Source organism: Podarcis vaucheri (assembly GCF_965113315.1).
Source record: "Podarcis vaucheri genome assembly, chromosome: Z".
NCBI classification, from domain to species: domain Eukaryota; kingdom Metazoa; phylum Chordata; class Lepidosauria; order Squamata; family Lacertidae; genus Podarcis; species Podarcis vaucheri.
Window position 1 is genome coordinate 37,753,571 of NC_138758.1, and position 12,910 is coordinate 37,766,480.

A 12,910-nucleotide genomic window follows, 5' to 3' on the forward strand; every position below is an offset into this window, starting at 1 on the left:
AAGCTTATCTCTGCAAGTGTGAAAGCTCAAACAACACCTTCATGGAGCTTTGGCCAATGTTAGCTGCATGTATATTGGGTTCTAGAACATTTTATAAGCTGCCTTGACAAGACAACAGAAATTGATCAGCTCACAGGGGAGACTGCAATTGAAATACCCTGCAACTATGAACTTCAGAAGTTTACAATACTTCGTTTTGATAGGGACTTGATGTCATTATTGTTGCCAAGAAGAAACAAAGCTGTATATGCAACATGATTTATTTACTACTTCATTACATGGAACTTTGCATCATATTGTATCGGCAACATGCTGATTATTTGCACAAACACTAATACTCTTGAATCCTTATTTCCTTCATGTCATTTCTGATTACATAGCATTAAGCAACCCAAGATAAGCACTACAATTTGAAAGGCTTTCACCCTCCCTGTTAAGGCCCCCATCATCCTAATTCCTCCCTTAACCATGCCTACCCAGAAGTGAGTCCTACTGAATTCAAGACTGCAGCTCTAATATATTGCAGCCGACTTTCAGCAGAACACAAGAGTCTTCCTTGCTTGGGTCTGCTTGCTCTGGTCACTGAAGTGCTGCAATCAAGTCAGAAGGACTGTTCCTCTGTATAGTGACCTCAGAGACTGGCTGCAGTTCCTGTGAGCATTTTGAAGCCAAGCTTGCACCAAGGAGTTGTAAGTCTTAGAGGTGAACCTTCTGAATGAATTTCTTGTACCACATGTAGGAGGTAGCTGCACACAAACCATACCTGCAAAGAAGGGAGAAAGCTAGTGTTAAGACACAAGGTTAACCTGCAAAGGGCACACAATTTTAGGGTCAGATGTATGCAAAGGGTTGCCACATAATGAGTACAAAGAGGACAGCGAGCTGGGGAAAGGGGTGTGCGGGGCCATGGCCACACAGTTTGGGCTGGCGGCAGCCAGGGAATGCATGCCTGTACGCCTCTCCGGGCTCAGGCTGGCAGCGGCCAGGGTGTGCAGAGCAGCCTGAGTCAGGCAAAATAAAAACTCCCCCCAACTCAGACATTTCCTTTAAAATTTATAAGTACCCCTGAATGGGCCTTTTGTCCACTAAAAGAACATGTCTGGGAACTCCCAGACATGGCAACCCTACCCAAGAATCATCTAGTGTAACCCCTGCAATGCATCATTGCTTTCATTTGGCACATTGATTTGGCCATTTAATAACCAATCATTTCCCAAAAATTCAAGAGAGAACCAGAATCATGGAAACTGCAAAATATACATCTGTGCACTTTACTTATTTTGATGGTGGCCTTGATGAGAATCAGGATTTTTGTTTTTTGTTATTTAGATGTTCTGTCATACAATTTAATTAAAAAAAAAGAAATAATACATAACAGAAAAGAAACATTAAATCATTATACACTATCCAAAATAAAATAAAATAAACCCACCACCCTGTTTAACTTCCCTCCACCACTACTCATCTTCTCTAGAATCAATTTTATCCTTATTGCATTCTGATTGTGTTTTTATTTTCTCTATATACATACAGTGGACGCTTGGGTTGCGAACGTGATCCGTGTGGGAAGCACGTCCGCAACCTGCAGCGCCGCATCTGCGCACATGCGGGTTGTGATTGGGTGTCCCTGTGCATGCGCGAGTGCTGAAACCTGGAAGTAACCTGTTCCAGTACTTCCTGGTTTCGGCACGTCCGTAACCTGAAAACCCATAACCTGAAGTGTCTGTAACCTGAGGTACCACTGTACATATGCCATTGATAATTTATTGTTTTGATGCATTTACATTCTTAATCTATTAGCATGTCTTTTTTAGAGCAATATTTGGTCATATAACCATCAAAGCATTGCCATTCATTTTTTAGTTTTTTATTTGACTGCTGACGTATGGATGCTGTTAATTTAGCAAATTTTAAATATTCATTTAATTTGAGAATCCATTCTTCCTTGGTAGGTAGTTTTTTAGCTTTCCATTTAGATGCTATTACTATCCTGGCTGCAGTGGTCGTGTATAAGAAAATTCTTTTTTCGATTTCGGTATTTTCCTAAAAGGCCCAGTAGGTAAGCCTCTGGGATTTTATGCATTTTTTCCAACTCATGTATTTCCCCCCAGAAGTACTTAACTGGGGTGCAACTCCACCACATACGCATTGTTGTACCAGCTTCCTTGTTGCATTTCCAACAGACGTTAGATTTCAGTTTATAGATTTTTGCTAATTTGACTGGTGTTAAATATCACCTGTAGAACATTTTGATGAAATTTTCTTTTATTGTACTATAGGCGGTAAACCTTATATCTTCCTGCCAAAGTTTCTTCCATTGCTCTAAATATATTGTGTGGCCAAAGTCTCGCGCCCATTTAATCATTGTCTCTTTCACTTCCTCGTCAATCATGTCCAAATCTAGCAAAAGGTTATACATTTTAGATAGATAATTTTTTGTTTTTTAATAATGTTTCATGCATTAATGAATTCTGTTTAGCAAAGCCTCTCTTCGAGTCCGAGTTAAAGACACTTCCAAGTTGTATATATTGCCCTCTGTTGGAGACATAATGCCTTATTTCCTCATACGGTCTTATTCTAAGTTTACCTTGATCTTCCATTATCAAATCTCTGTAAGTTGCCCATTCCTTATTCATGTTTAGTTTTTTGATGGCATGGGCTTCTAGAGGTGAGAGCCACCATGGTGTCATTGGCTCCAGGCTCGTTTTGTACTTACTCCAGACTTTAAATAATGCGTTCCTAATTAGGTGACTATTGAAGCCTTTATGGAATGTGATCTTATCATATGCGAGGTAGGCGTGTTAAAGCCCTCCAGGTCTTAATAAATCTGCTTTTTCCAAAGTGATCCATTCTTTCAGGCATACAAGGCATTCTGCTTCATAGTATAATTTTAAATTTGGCAATGCCAGACCTCCCCTCTCTTTTTTGTCAGGAGCTTAAATTTTATGCGAGCTTTCTTATTTTGCCATATGAATTTTGTCATATCTTTCCTCCACTCCTCGAAACATGTTTCTCTAGATATTATGGGAATTGTTTGAAAGGAGCATTTTGGGAAGGACATTGATTTTTATTATGGAAACTCTTCCTCCTATTGATAACTTTAGATTTTTTAAAGGCAGGACTATGTTATCTTCAATTTTTTTATAGTGGATCGACGTTAGTCCATCTCGGCCAGGAGCTTTACCAATTTTCAAACTAGAAATTGCTTGGTGTAATTCCATTACCGTAATTGGGGCATTTAACTGTTCCACTTTTTCTTTGCTTATTTTAGGTATTTTCCTCTTTGAGAAGTAATCTGCAATTTCTTGTTCTGTTTCTGACCCTCTTTTATATAGTTTTGTGAAGTATTTTACAGAACATTTATTGATTTCATCTTCCGTTTCATAAACCTTCCCTTCGTACTCTACTTTATTTATCCGACTTTCTTTTCATTTTTTCTTTATTTGCCATGCGAGTAGTCGTCCTGGTTTATTCCCTGCTTCAAAGAATCTTTGTTTCATCCACTTGATGTTGTTTTCAATCTCATTATTTGGCAATGCTGAAAGCTGTATTTGCAATAATTTTATATTTTGACTCAATGTTTTATCTTTAGGGGGTTTTGCTAAAAAAAAAATTCTTGATTTTTCTATATCCTGCTTTATTTTATTTAATATTGTATTTAATATTGTCACCAGCTAAACATCACAATATACAGACATATCACCATGTCTGAAATAAGGATGGAGCTATAAAGAAGCATTAGCTAGCTTCACAGCTTTTCCTGCATCATGTTTTTCCAATATCGCCCAGCTCTAGATAAAATCCCAAATGTTTTGTCACTTACCAGGTAATGATGTATTGCATGTGCTCGTTGCGTAACGTCACCCTCGTCTGGCCTCCAATGGGCCCCCCTGGAACTGTGCTTTCTGTGGTTGCAAGAGAGAGACAGCAGTGAGTCAGAACCAGATGCATTATGAGCCTTTAGAAAAGAAATTCAAACACCAGGGGCAGCTTACTTTTATGTAATAAGTGAAAACCTATGTAGTCTGCTCTCAACTCCCACTCCCATCTCACTCTCCTTGCCAATGATACAGCTCTCCCATGCTCAGATTTTCTGTGTAACTCCCTGTCCGACTTCACCCTTTGTATAGCATAGCAAACCAACCAAATGGCTGCTCTACCCAATCCACACCTGGCTCTGACATAAAGGTAAAGGGACCCCTGACCATTAGGTCCAGTCATGACTGACTCTGTGGTTGCAGCGCTCATCTCGCTTTATTGGCCAAGGGAGCTGGCATACAGCTTCCGGGTCATGTGGCCAGCATGACTAAGCCGCTTCTGGCAAACCAGAGCAGTGCACGGAAACGCCGTTTACCTTCCCGCCGGAGCAGTACCTATTTATCTACTTGCACTTTGACGTGCTTTCGAACTGCTAGGTTGGCAGGAGCAGGGACCGAGCAACAGGAGCTCACCCCGTCGTGGGGATTTAAACCGCCGACCTTCTGATTGGCAAGCCCTAGGCTCTGTGGTTTAGACCACAGCGCCACCCGCGCTCTGACATAAGTGGCATTAAACTAAGTGGAACTCCATTCATTCAGATCCTGCCCCCTCCAGAGCAGGAGAAAACATGCTGCTTCCATCTTCCATGTGACACCCCAGTAGATATTTGAAGGTGGCTACACTATCTCCTCTCAGTCTTCTCTTCCAGGCTAAACATACCCAGCTCCCTCAACCGTTCCTCATAAGGCTAGGTTTCCAGATCCTTGATCATCTTGGTTGCCCTCCTTTCTGCCTGTTCCAGCTTGTTAATATCCTTAAATTGTGGCACGCAGAACTGAACACAGTACTCCAGGTGTGGTCTGACAAAGGCAGAATAGAGCGGAACTAAGACACTATATTTCTGTTGATGCAGCCTAGAATAGCTTTGGCTTTTTTGCTGCTGCATCACACAGTTGAGGTTGTGGCCTCATGTTGAGGCTGTGGCCTAATAAGACCCCTAGATCCTTTTCACATGTACTGCTGGCAAGACAGGTGTCCCCCATCTTTTATTTGTGCAGTTGGTTTTTCCTGCCTAAGTGTAGAACCTCACATTTGTCCCCACTGAATTCATTCTTCCGTGTATGTAGCTCTGCATGTGTGTAGCTCTACTCAATACTACTCTATAATTTAGTGTAGATATATGTCTTATATATTTTAAATGTGTAAAAAACATCCTAGTTAAAAATATTCTTAATATTGAACCAAACCAATAAAAAAGAGATGTCAAAATATATGTTACTTACTAAATCTGTATGGTGTTCATCCTCCAAAAAAACCTCAGAATAATGTACATGGATTCCACCCCATTGCCTCTCATATTATTTTATTTATTTATTTATTATGTAATATATTTATAGCCTGCCAAGTTGGAATTCAAGGCGGCTTACAACATTTAAAAACATCAGTCATAGAATAAAGAATAATAAAAACAAACTGGTTAAAAACAATACTTAAAATACATGACAATATATCTAAAACCAGCAATTAAAATTTGAACTGACAGCAGCCTAGTCATCAGCAATGTCTGCACCTTAGTTTCGAAATGCATAAAGCCCTTTGCTGCAAAAGTATATTGATGCCTCCTTGCCTGAATACAAGAAGGAGCCAAGTCACGAGGAAGAAACTTTGTTTGCTGATTGGAATCTTCCCACGGCACGGCTGAGGAATGAAGAGTCCAATAAGCAAACAAATTTTATTTTTCTCCCGATAAGATCCATGGGGTTTTAAGGCACATACCATGCCTCTTGTTAGGCAGAGTAGACCCCAATACCCTGCTTAGCTTGATACCATGCTGGGTTTCTATTCTGCCTAGCAAGAGGCACACAAGTGGATCTTATGGAGGGAAACAGATTGGGCAGGCAGGAAATGGCTATTTACTTTGCAGTAAACTTGGCTTTACCTTGCAGTAAAGTGCTGCCTGCTGCCTGCAAGATCAGCTGGGCAGTGCATTCTCAATATATTACAGGGTGAAAAAATATGAAACCTTGATTGTGGTCTGGAGTTCATATTGGTAAGGAACAAAGTATCGATATATCACCCATCCCAACTTACCTTCACAGAGCTATGATTCAGAGTTCCCTGGGAAGAGGGATTGACTATTAAACCACTAGTACAGTGGTGCCCCGCAAGACGAATGCCTCGCAAGACGGAAAACCCGCTAGACGAAAGGTTTTTCTGTTTTTGAGCTGCTTCGCAAGACGATTTTCTCTATGGGCTTGCTTTGCAAGACGAAAACGTCTTGTGAGTGTTCCGATTTCCCCCCACTCCCCCCCCCTTTTCTAAGCTGCTAATAGCCTTTTAGCCGCTAATCCACTAAGCCTTTAATAGCCGCTAAGCCTTTAATAGCCGCTAAACCGCTAATAGCGCTAATCCGCTAATAGGGTAGCTTCGCAAGACGAAAAAACCGCTAGACGAAGAGACTTGCGGAACGGATTAATTTCGTCTTGCGAGGCACCACTGTAGCTGTAGCTCTGGGAGAGGAATGGGGGGGGGGGCTGCTAACAACTCTCAGCACTGTTAACAAACCACAGTTCCCAGAATTTTTTGAGGGAAGCCATGACCGTGTCAAGTGGTATGATACTGTTTTAAATGCAGATGGGGCCCAAAGTCAGGAGCCTGTTGCAGTCCACTCCTATTAAAAGCCAAGACTACACAGCCAGGTCCTTGGGGAACTCACTGAAGTCTGCATCAAGGAAGATGGGCTCAGCTCCTGTCACTCTTGCCATGGCATCCAGGTCCCGGTAATGCCAACGATTCCTTTCAATGTCGTTCTTTGGAACAAATGGCTTGCGGGTTTCCGACAGCCTCACCACCCCTGTGAGCTCAATTTCCTCTTGGATCTACAAGGAAGAGTCAAATAGCAGTTTCTGTCCTTTAAAAAAAGAACAAAATATCTTATGATATATAATGTGGTAGTTTCCATCCCTTGCTATCTACCTGTCCTCGCAACCTGGTCTCTGGCTTAAGTTTCTTTCTGGAGACAAACCCTCTGTTGACAAGGATTGTGATCCTGCAGGGTCAGGGGGAAAGGGAGAGAGAGAAGACAATAAACTCTGTAAGCATGGAAGCATCCCAGCCCCCTAAAGCAGGAGTGGACAATGTTTGGCATGCCAGATCTTGGCTGAATTACAACTCCAGGTACCCCTGGCTGTTGGGTATGTTGGCTGGAGCCAATGGCAGTTGTACTTCAGCAACATCTGGAGGGTCCACTTCTGCTGTAAGGCACCTAACATTGTAATTCTATACTCAGAAGCAAGCATCATTTATTCAATTTGGCTTACTCACAAGTCCATTTATATAAAACTTATTTTTGCTAGCCAGCAAGGAAGAGTTAAGAACACAGCCATCAACATTGCATTGTGGCAATTTGATTGGACTCTGTTTGGATTCTATTATGAGTGCCCTATATAGTACTGTTAACATACTAACAGTTCTCTTTCATGTAACTTGGCTTTTGACTCCACAGCAATGGTTTTTCTCTCTCCTCTCTGTGCTCAGAGTAGATCCACTCACTTAGCTAACCAGCCCATGCACCTTAGAGTAGGTTCTAGGGCAGAAGATATCTGTTGGCCTTGAAGATATAGAATTCTTTCTTGTTGTTTTCTGCAACAGACTAACATGGTCAGGTGCCTGGAAAATTGACTTTTTACATTATGACGGTTCAGACATTGTTATCAACGTGAAAGAAACCTATGCTAGGCAAAATTCAGACATATTAGTGAAATTACATACATTTGATAATAGGAGATATGCCTATCTCCTATAATTAAATTCATGCAATTTAACTTATACTTTTGGAAAACTTAAAAAACAAAAATGAATCATCACAGGTTTAAGTACATTCTGAAACAAGCTATGACTCCTTTTACAGAATCCAGAGAATGACTTAAATAAAAACAGTGCAGAACATTTCAGGTCCTCATGGTTATGAGGCAAAATCTGAATATATACAGACTGGATTTACTGAAGGGCCATGATCCTCTCTAATGTCACGATCCTATGCATGTCTGCTCAGCCAAGTGCCCCAGATTTCAACAGAGATTGTTTGCCAGTAAATGAGTACAGGGCAGTGGCCCAAATTGTCTGTCAGTTAATATACTTACCCAAGGTCTATGCAGTAAAAGGGTGTGATGACATTGGCACCACTCTCAGGATTGGACATCAGCTGGCCAGCATCCCTGGCTTCTTTCTCTGAATCAACCAACGAACGTGGAAGGATGTACAGCTCCTTGTCATGAATGAAATACCCTCGGACCTTGACAGGTCTGTATTCCAACTCCTTTAGCTCTGAGAAGCTGTCAAAGGACAGAAAGCAGCAGGTTTGAAAGAGAGGCTGAGCTGCAGCCCAAAGCAAGGAACAGCTTCACCTACTTAAATTCTGCAGAATATAAAAAGGGCTACTTTGTTTAAAGTGGCACAGGCACTTTGAAAAGCAGCACACACCCTCCACACGCTTTCACCCTATAGGGTGCACCGGCCCATAGGGTGCACCTAGTTTTTAGGGGAGGGGGAAATCAAGGAAAAAAATATGACACGCCCCCCCCCCCCAGCTCTGGGAGCAGCGAACAGACTGCACGCAGTCTGTGCGCTACTCCAAGACCTTCTCCCTGCTTTTGCGGAAGGTGGCGGAATTCCCCCACCTCCCGCAAAAGCCCACAGGAGCCGCGCGCAACTCCTGTGGGCTTTTTGACCAGGAGGGAGAAGGGACTGAAACGGCCAGTCAGTCCCTTGTCCCTCCTCGGGGAAAAGCCCCCAAGAGTGGTGCACTCTTTAAAGGGTGCTCGGCTCCTGCGGGCTTTTCTACGAGGTGGGGGAATTCCCCCCCCCTCATAGAAAAGCCAGCAGAAGCCTCACACCCTTTAAAGAGCGCACGGCTTCTGCATGCTTTTGCGGGAGGTGGGGGAATTCCCCCATCTCCCACAAAACCCCACAGGAGCCACGCACCCTTTAAAGAGTGCGTAGCTCCTGTGGGTTTTTCGACTGAGCTTGTAGGGCTGGGGGGGGGAAGCGCTGCTTTCCCCCACCGCCAGCCTCCAAACCAGGTTGCATCGTGTGCCTTCCCACTGCCCCCCCCCCCAGCTTGTGGGGCTGGCGGTGGGGGGAAGCGCTGCTTTCCCCCACTGCCAGCCTTAAAGCCGGGTCGGGGAGCAGCGCTAAGGCATCGTGTGCCTTCCCAATGCCCCCCCAGCTTGTGGGGCTGGCGGTGGGGGGAAGCACTGCTTTCCCCCCCACCAGCCTCAAAGAGCAGACTCTCCTGGCTTCAGCGAAAGCAACACGAAGCCTCTGGAGCGCAGGCTTTGGGGCTTCGTGTTGCTATCACTGAAGCCAAGGAGCCTGCATTCGCCCCACAGGACGCACACACATTTCCCCTTCATTTTTGGAGGGGAAAAAGTGCGTCCTATATGGCGAAAAATACGGTAATTGATTCCAAGCCAGTTCACATACTTACTCTGCTGGGAGTGGGATCGGTTCTGCTGCCACCTTGGCTTCCAGATCAGAGATCAACTTCAACTTCCATTTCCGCCGTTGAATCTGACATGGGCATAAGGGCTCTTAGGGGCCTTGAGGGCAACACCAGACGTACATTTGCCCTCCCCAGCACAAAATTTCCCTCCCACCAAGGCAGGATAGCTGATTTACTACAGAAGTATTTGCATTATGAAAAACGTAAGCTTTTCTGTTTCCTCCTTTAAACAAAATGCACATTTGAAGGAAAATGTGGGTTCCTCCTCTCAAATTCCGTAAATGCTTATTTGTTGTTGTTGTGGTTTAGTCATTTAGTCGTTTAGGACTCTTTGTAACCCCATGGACCAGAGCACGCCTGGCACTCCAAATGCTTATTAGTTCTATTCAAATAAAAACTACTCCATGTCATCAGCCAATAGTAAATGAGTTGGACTGAATTCCATTAAGTTAAACTGGGCAAACACAATGAAATTAATGTATCTATGATAGAAATGCCTGTTAATATCAATCTTTGATAATGACTAATTTTGGAAACAACTCACAGTAGAGGTTCTTGCACTGGCTACGAGCTGTAACTGAAGACATCTCTGAACACTGGCCCTGAATCAAGAGACCTCACAGAGCAAGCCTCAGATTCAGCATTTGCATTTACCTGCCACGTTCCAAGGCAAAATGTCGCTATGGGGATTAGGAGGAGGCCCCACCTGAGCACAACATCCTCTCCAGATTTGGCAGAAGCAGCTGTGGAAATCCTGGACAAGGCAGGCCTCTGGGGAATCTCTGAGGAAAACGATGGGGGGGGGAATGTTTGTGTCATCTGTGGAAGAAGCTCTGTGCAGTACGTGGTTCATCACTACCATCAGATTCATTAATATCCAGCAATAACTTATTATTTGTATTAGTGATTCTGGAACATAGGTGTCTGCCTTATACTGAGTCAGGCCTTGGTCCATCTAGCTCAGTACTGTCTACCCTGGCAGGCAGCAGCTCACCAGGGTTTCAGGCAATGGGTCTCTCTCAGCCTTACCTGGAGATGCTGGGGCTTTTAGCATGCAAGGCAGATGATATGCAGCTGATCCACAGAACTTGCTATAACAAACATGAGGAAAGTGCAGTTATGCCCTCGCTGCCTCATTTCAGTAATCAGCAGGATATTTTCCTCAATTGCCTGGAGCCTGAGATGGCCCTGGAATATAAAAAACCCCACTTTGCTGGTCCAAGGAAGGGAGAATGCACCTAGATGCTCTCTTACCTACCTGAGTTTAAAAAATGGCAAATGGCAGTAACCACCAATCTCCAACGCTTCCAACCTTTAGAGCCGGTAGCCAGAAGACATTAGGGCAAATGGGTCATTGCCTAACCAGCCTCAGATGCATCCCCATTTGTGGAATGCACTCCCCAGGGAGGCATGCCTGGCACCTTCATTACATATTGGAGTGGATTATCAGAATAATGTTTATATATAGTAGACAGAATGGAAAGTTCCTTTATTTTCTTTCTCTCTCTCTCTCTCTCTCTCTCTCTCTCTCTTTCTCTCTTCCTTTTTCTTTATCTCCTCTCTTTCTCTTGCCTTCTCCCCTCTATCTCTTCTCTATTCCTCCTTTCTTTTTTCTTATTCTTTTTGGTCTGCATTTTTATATAGACTAACATTTTAGCTTTGATAAAAATATAATAGATAATATTCTTTGTATCCCTTTTTCCAAACTTTAATAAAAATTATTTTTTTTAAAAAAATACTGACCTTTAGGTGCCAGGCGAAAACATTTCTCTATAACCAGGCCTTGGGCTGATTAACATTCTATGGCCTTTTAAATGTGTGTGTGTGTGTGTGAGGGGGAAGGGGGGTTATTGAGGTTTTTTTTGGCCTTGTTATGTTTTTTGTTCTCAATTGTATTTTTATGTGGTCAACTGCCCTGTAATATTTACCTGAAGGAAGGCATACAAAATAAATAAATAAATAAATAACTACCTGGTGATGACAAAGATGACTTGATGATAACAACAACTAAAATGAACATGTCAACTCAAAAGTCACAATAATAAATGAATAAACAGATATAATTAAAATATCTACTCAGAAATCAGTCCCACTGAATTCCAGAAAACTTACTCCTAGGTAACTACATACAGGAGTGCAACCTGAATAGAGAATACGGTTAGCAAATATGACCAGCTAAAGTAGAAGCTGATCTTCTTTGGTCCATCTGGATACCCTCCTCTGTGCAAATAAAATTAAGAAAACAGAAACCAGGCTTCAGCAGACAAGCTTCTCCTAAGTCAACATATTATGAAGTATTAAGGGTTTTATTCACCTTTATGTGGTCGTAGCAGGCCAGAAGGTGCTTTAAAGTAGGTGCATCCAAACAACGTCCTTCCACCGACATAGTAAGGGAGCTAAAAGCAAAACAAAAAGTGCTGATTGAATTACCCCTTACATTATAGAAACTTATAAGAAGCTGAATTTCAGATGTCATTTTTGGAAAAGAGTTAATTGCAAAAGATGAACAATGATACCAGTGTTAAAAACCAGGCAAGAAACAAAGAGAAAAGGGAAGAAAAAGAGGTAACTCTCTCTCTCTCATCCTCATCCATACTCATCCAGAGAAAGGTGGATGGCCTACCTCACCTGGCTGTTGTGTAGGAAAATAACCCTAGTGCCTCAAAGGCACTTTGTATGTTAAAAGAACTTCACAACATTATTACTTATTAGACTTGCCCGGCGCTACTCAAGGCAACTTGCAACACATCTAAAGTGTAAGAAATGGAATGAAATAACCCTCATAAGAGCCACAGGAAGAGTTGAGACCAGACCAATGACAACTTAGCAATATCACGCAAACCCCTTAGGAGAGGCTTTTGTCAAGGAACGGACACATTAATCTACCCAAATTAATAAACGAAGTTGACCTGTATCATCTTTGTGGTTTTTAAAAGCAACCTTAGCAGGAGATGCTTCCACCCGCATGGCTGGGGACGAAGAACCGTGCCCGACCTGTTGAATTGCCACCTGTCAGGCTGCTGTGAGAGGCCCCGAAGGTAAACGGCAGTGCAGCCTTATGCGGGAGCTGCCTTTGGAAAAGATTGTCCTGACAGGCATTTTAACGGAATTCTGATTTTTATGAATTTTAACTCATTTTCTATTTGCGGTTGCATCGAGGTTTTTTTATACAGACAGCCGTGATTTAGCAGCATGAAAACGGCCAAAATAATAAAAACTGAAATCGAAATAATAAAATAAAACGGCTCCCACCTGGCCCGCCTTCGCCCGCAAGGACCCCCTCAGCGCAAAGTCGCCTAGCAACCGCAAAAATACAGACATTTCCCACCCACCCGACTCCTTGCACGGGTCTTTCCTCTTCTGGGTCACGCGACTTCCGCTCTCCCAAGGCTCCTTAGAGGTGGGTCTTACGAGGCGCTTCCGTCACAG

General features: G+C 43.0%; 1 protein-coding gene across 1 annotated transcript; it reads right to left on the reverse strand.

Annotated features, from left to right (window-relative positions):
* Positions 1 to 244: 244 nt before the first annotated feature.
* On the reverse strand, positions 245 to 12,891 carry SURF1 (SURF1 cytochrome c oxidase assembly factor). The gene is made up of 9 exons (XM_082207873.1): positions 12,734 to 12,891; positions 11,796 to 11,877; positions 10,136 to 10,263; positions 9,467 to 9,549; positions 8,121 to 8,312; positions 6,955 to 7,027; positions 6,695 to 6,857; positions 3,824 to 3,905; positions 245 to 763 (listed from the first exon to the last, which is right to left on the reverse strand). The coding sequence occupies exons 1-9, from the start codon at positions 12,800 to 12,802 to the stop codon at positions 697 to 699; spliced, it is 939 nt and encodes a 312-aa protein (XP_082063999.1). The 5' UTR covers positions 12,803 to 12,891; the 3' UTR covers positions 245 to 696.
* Between the last annotated feature and the right edge of the window lie 19 nt (positions 12,892 to 12,910).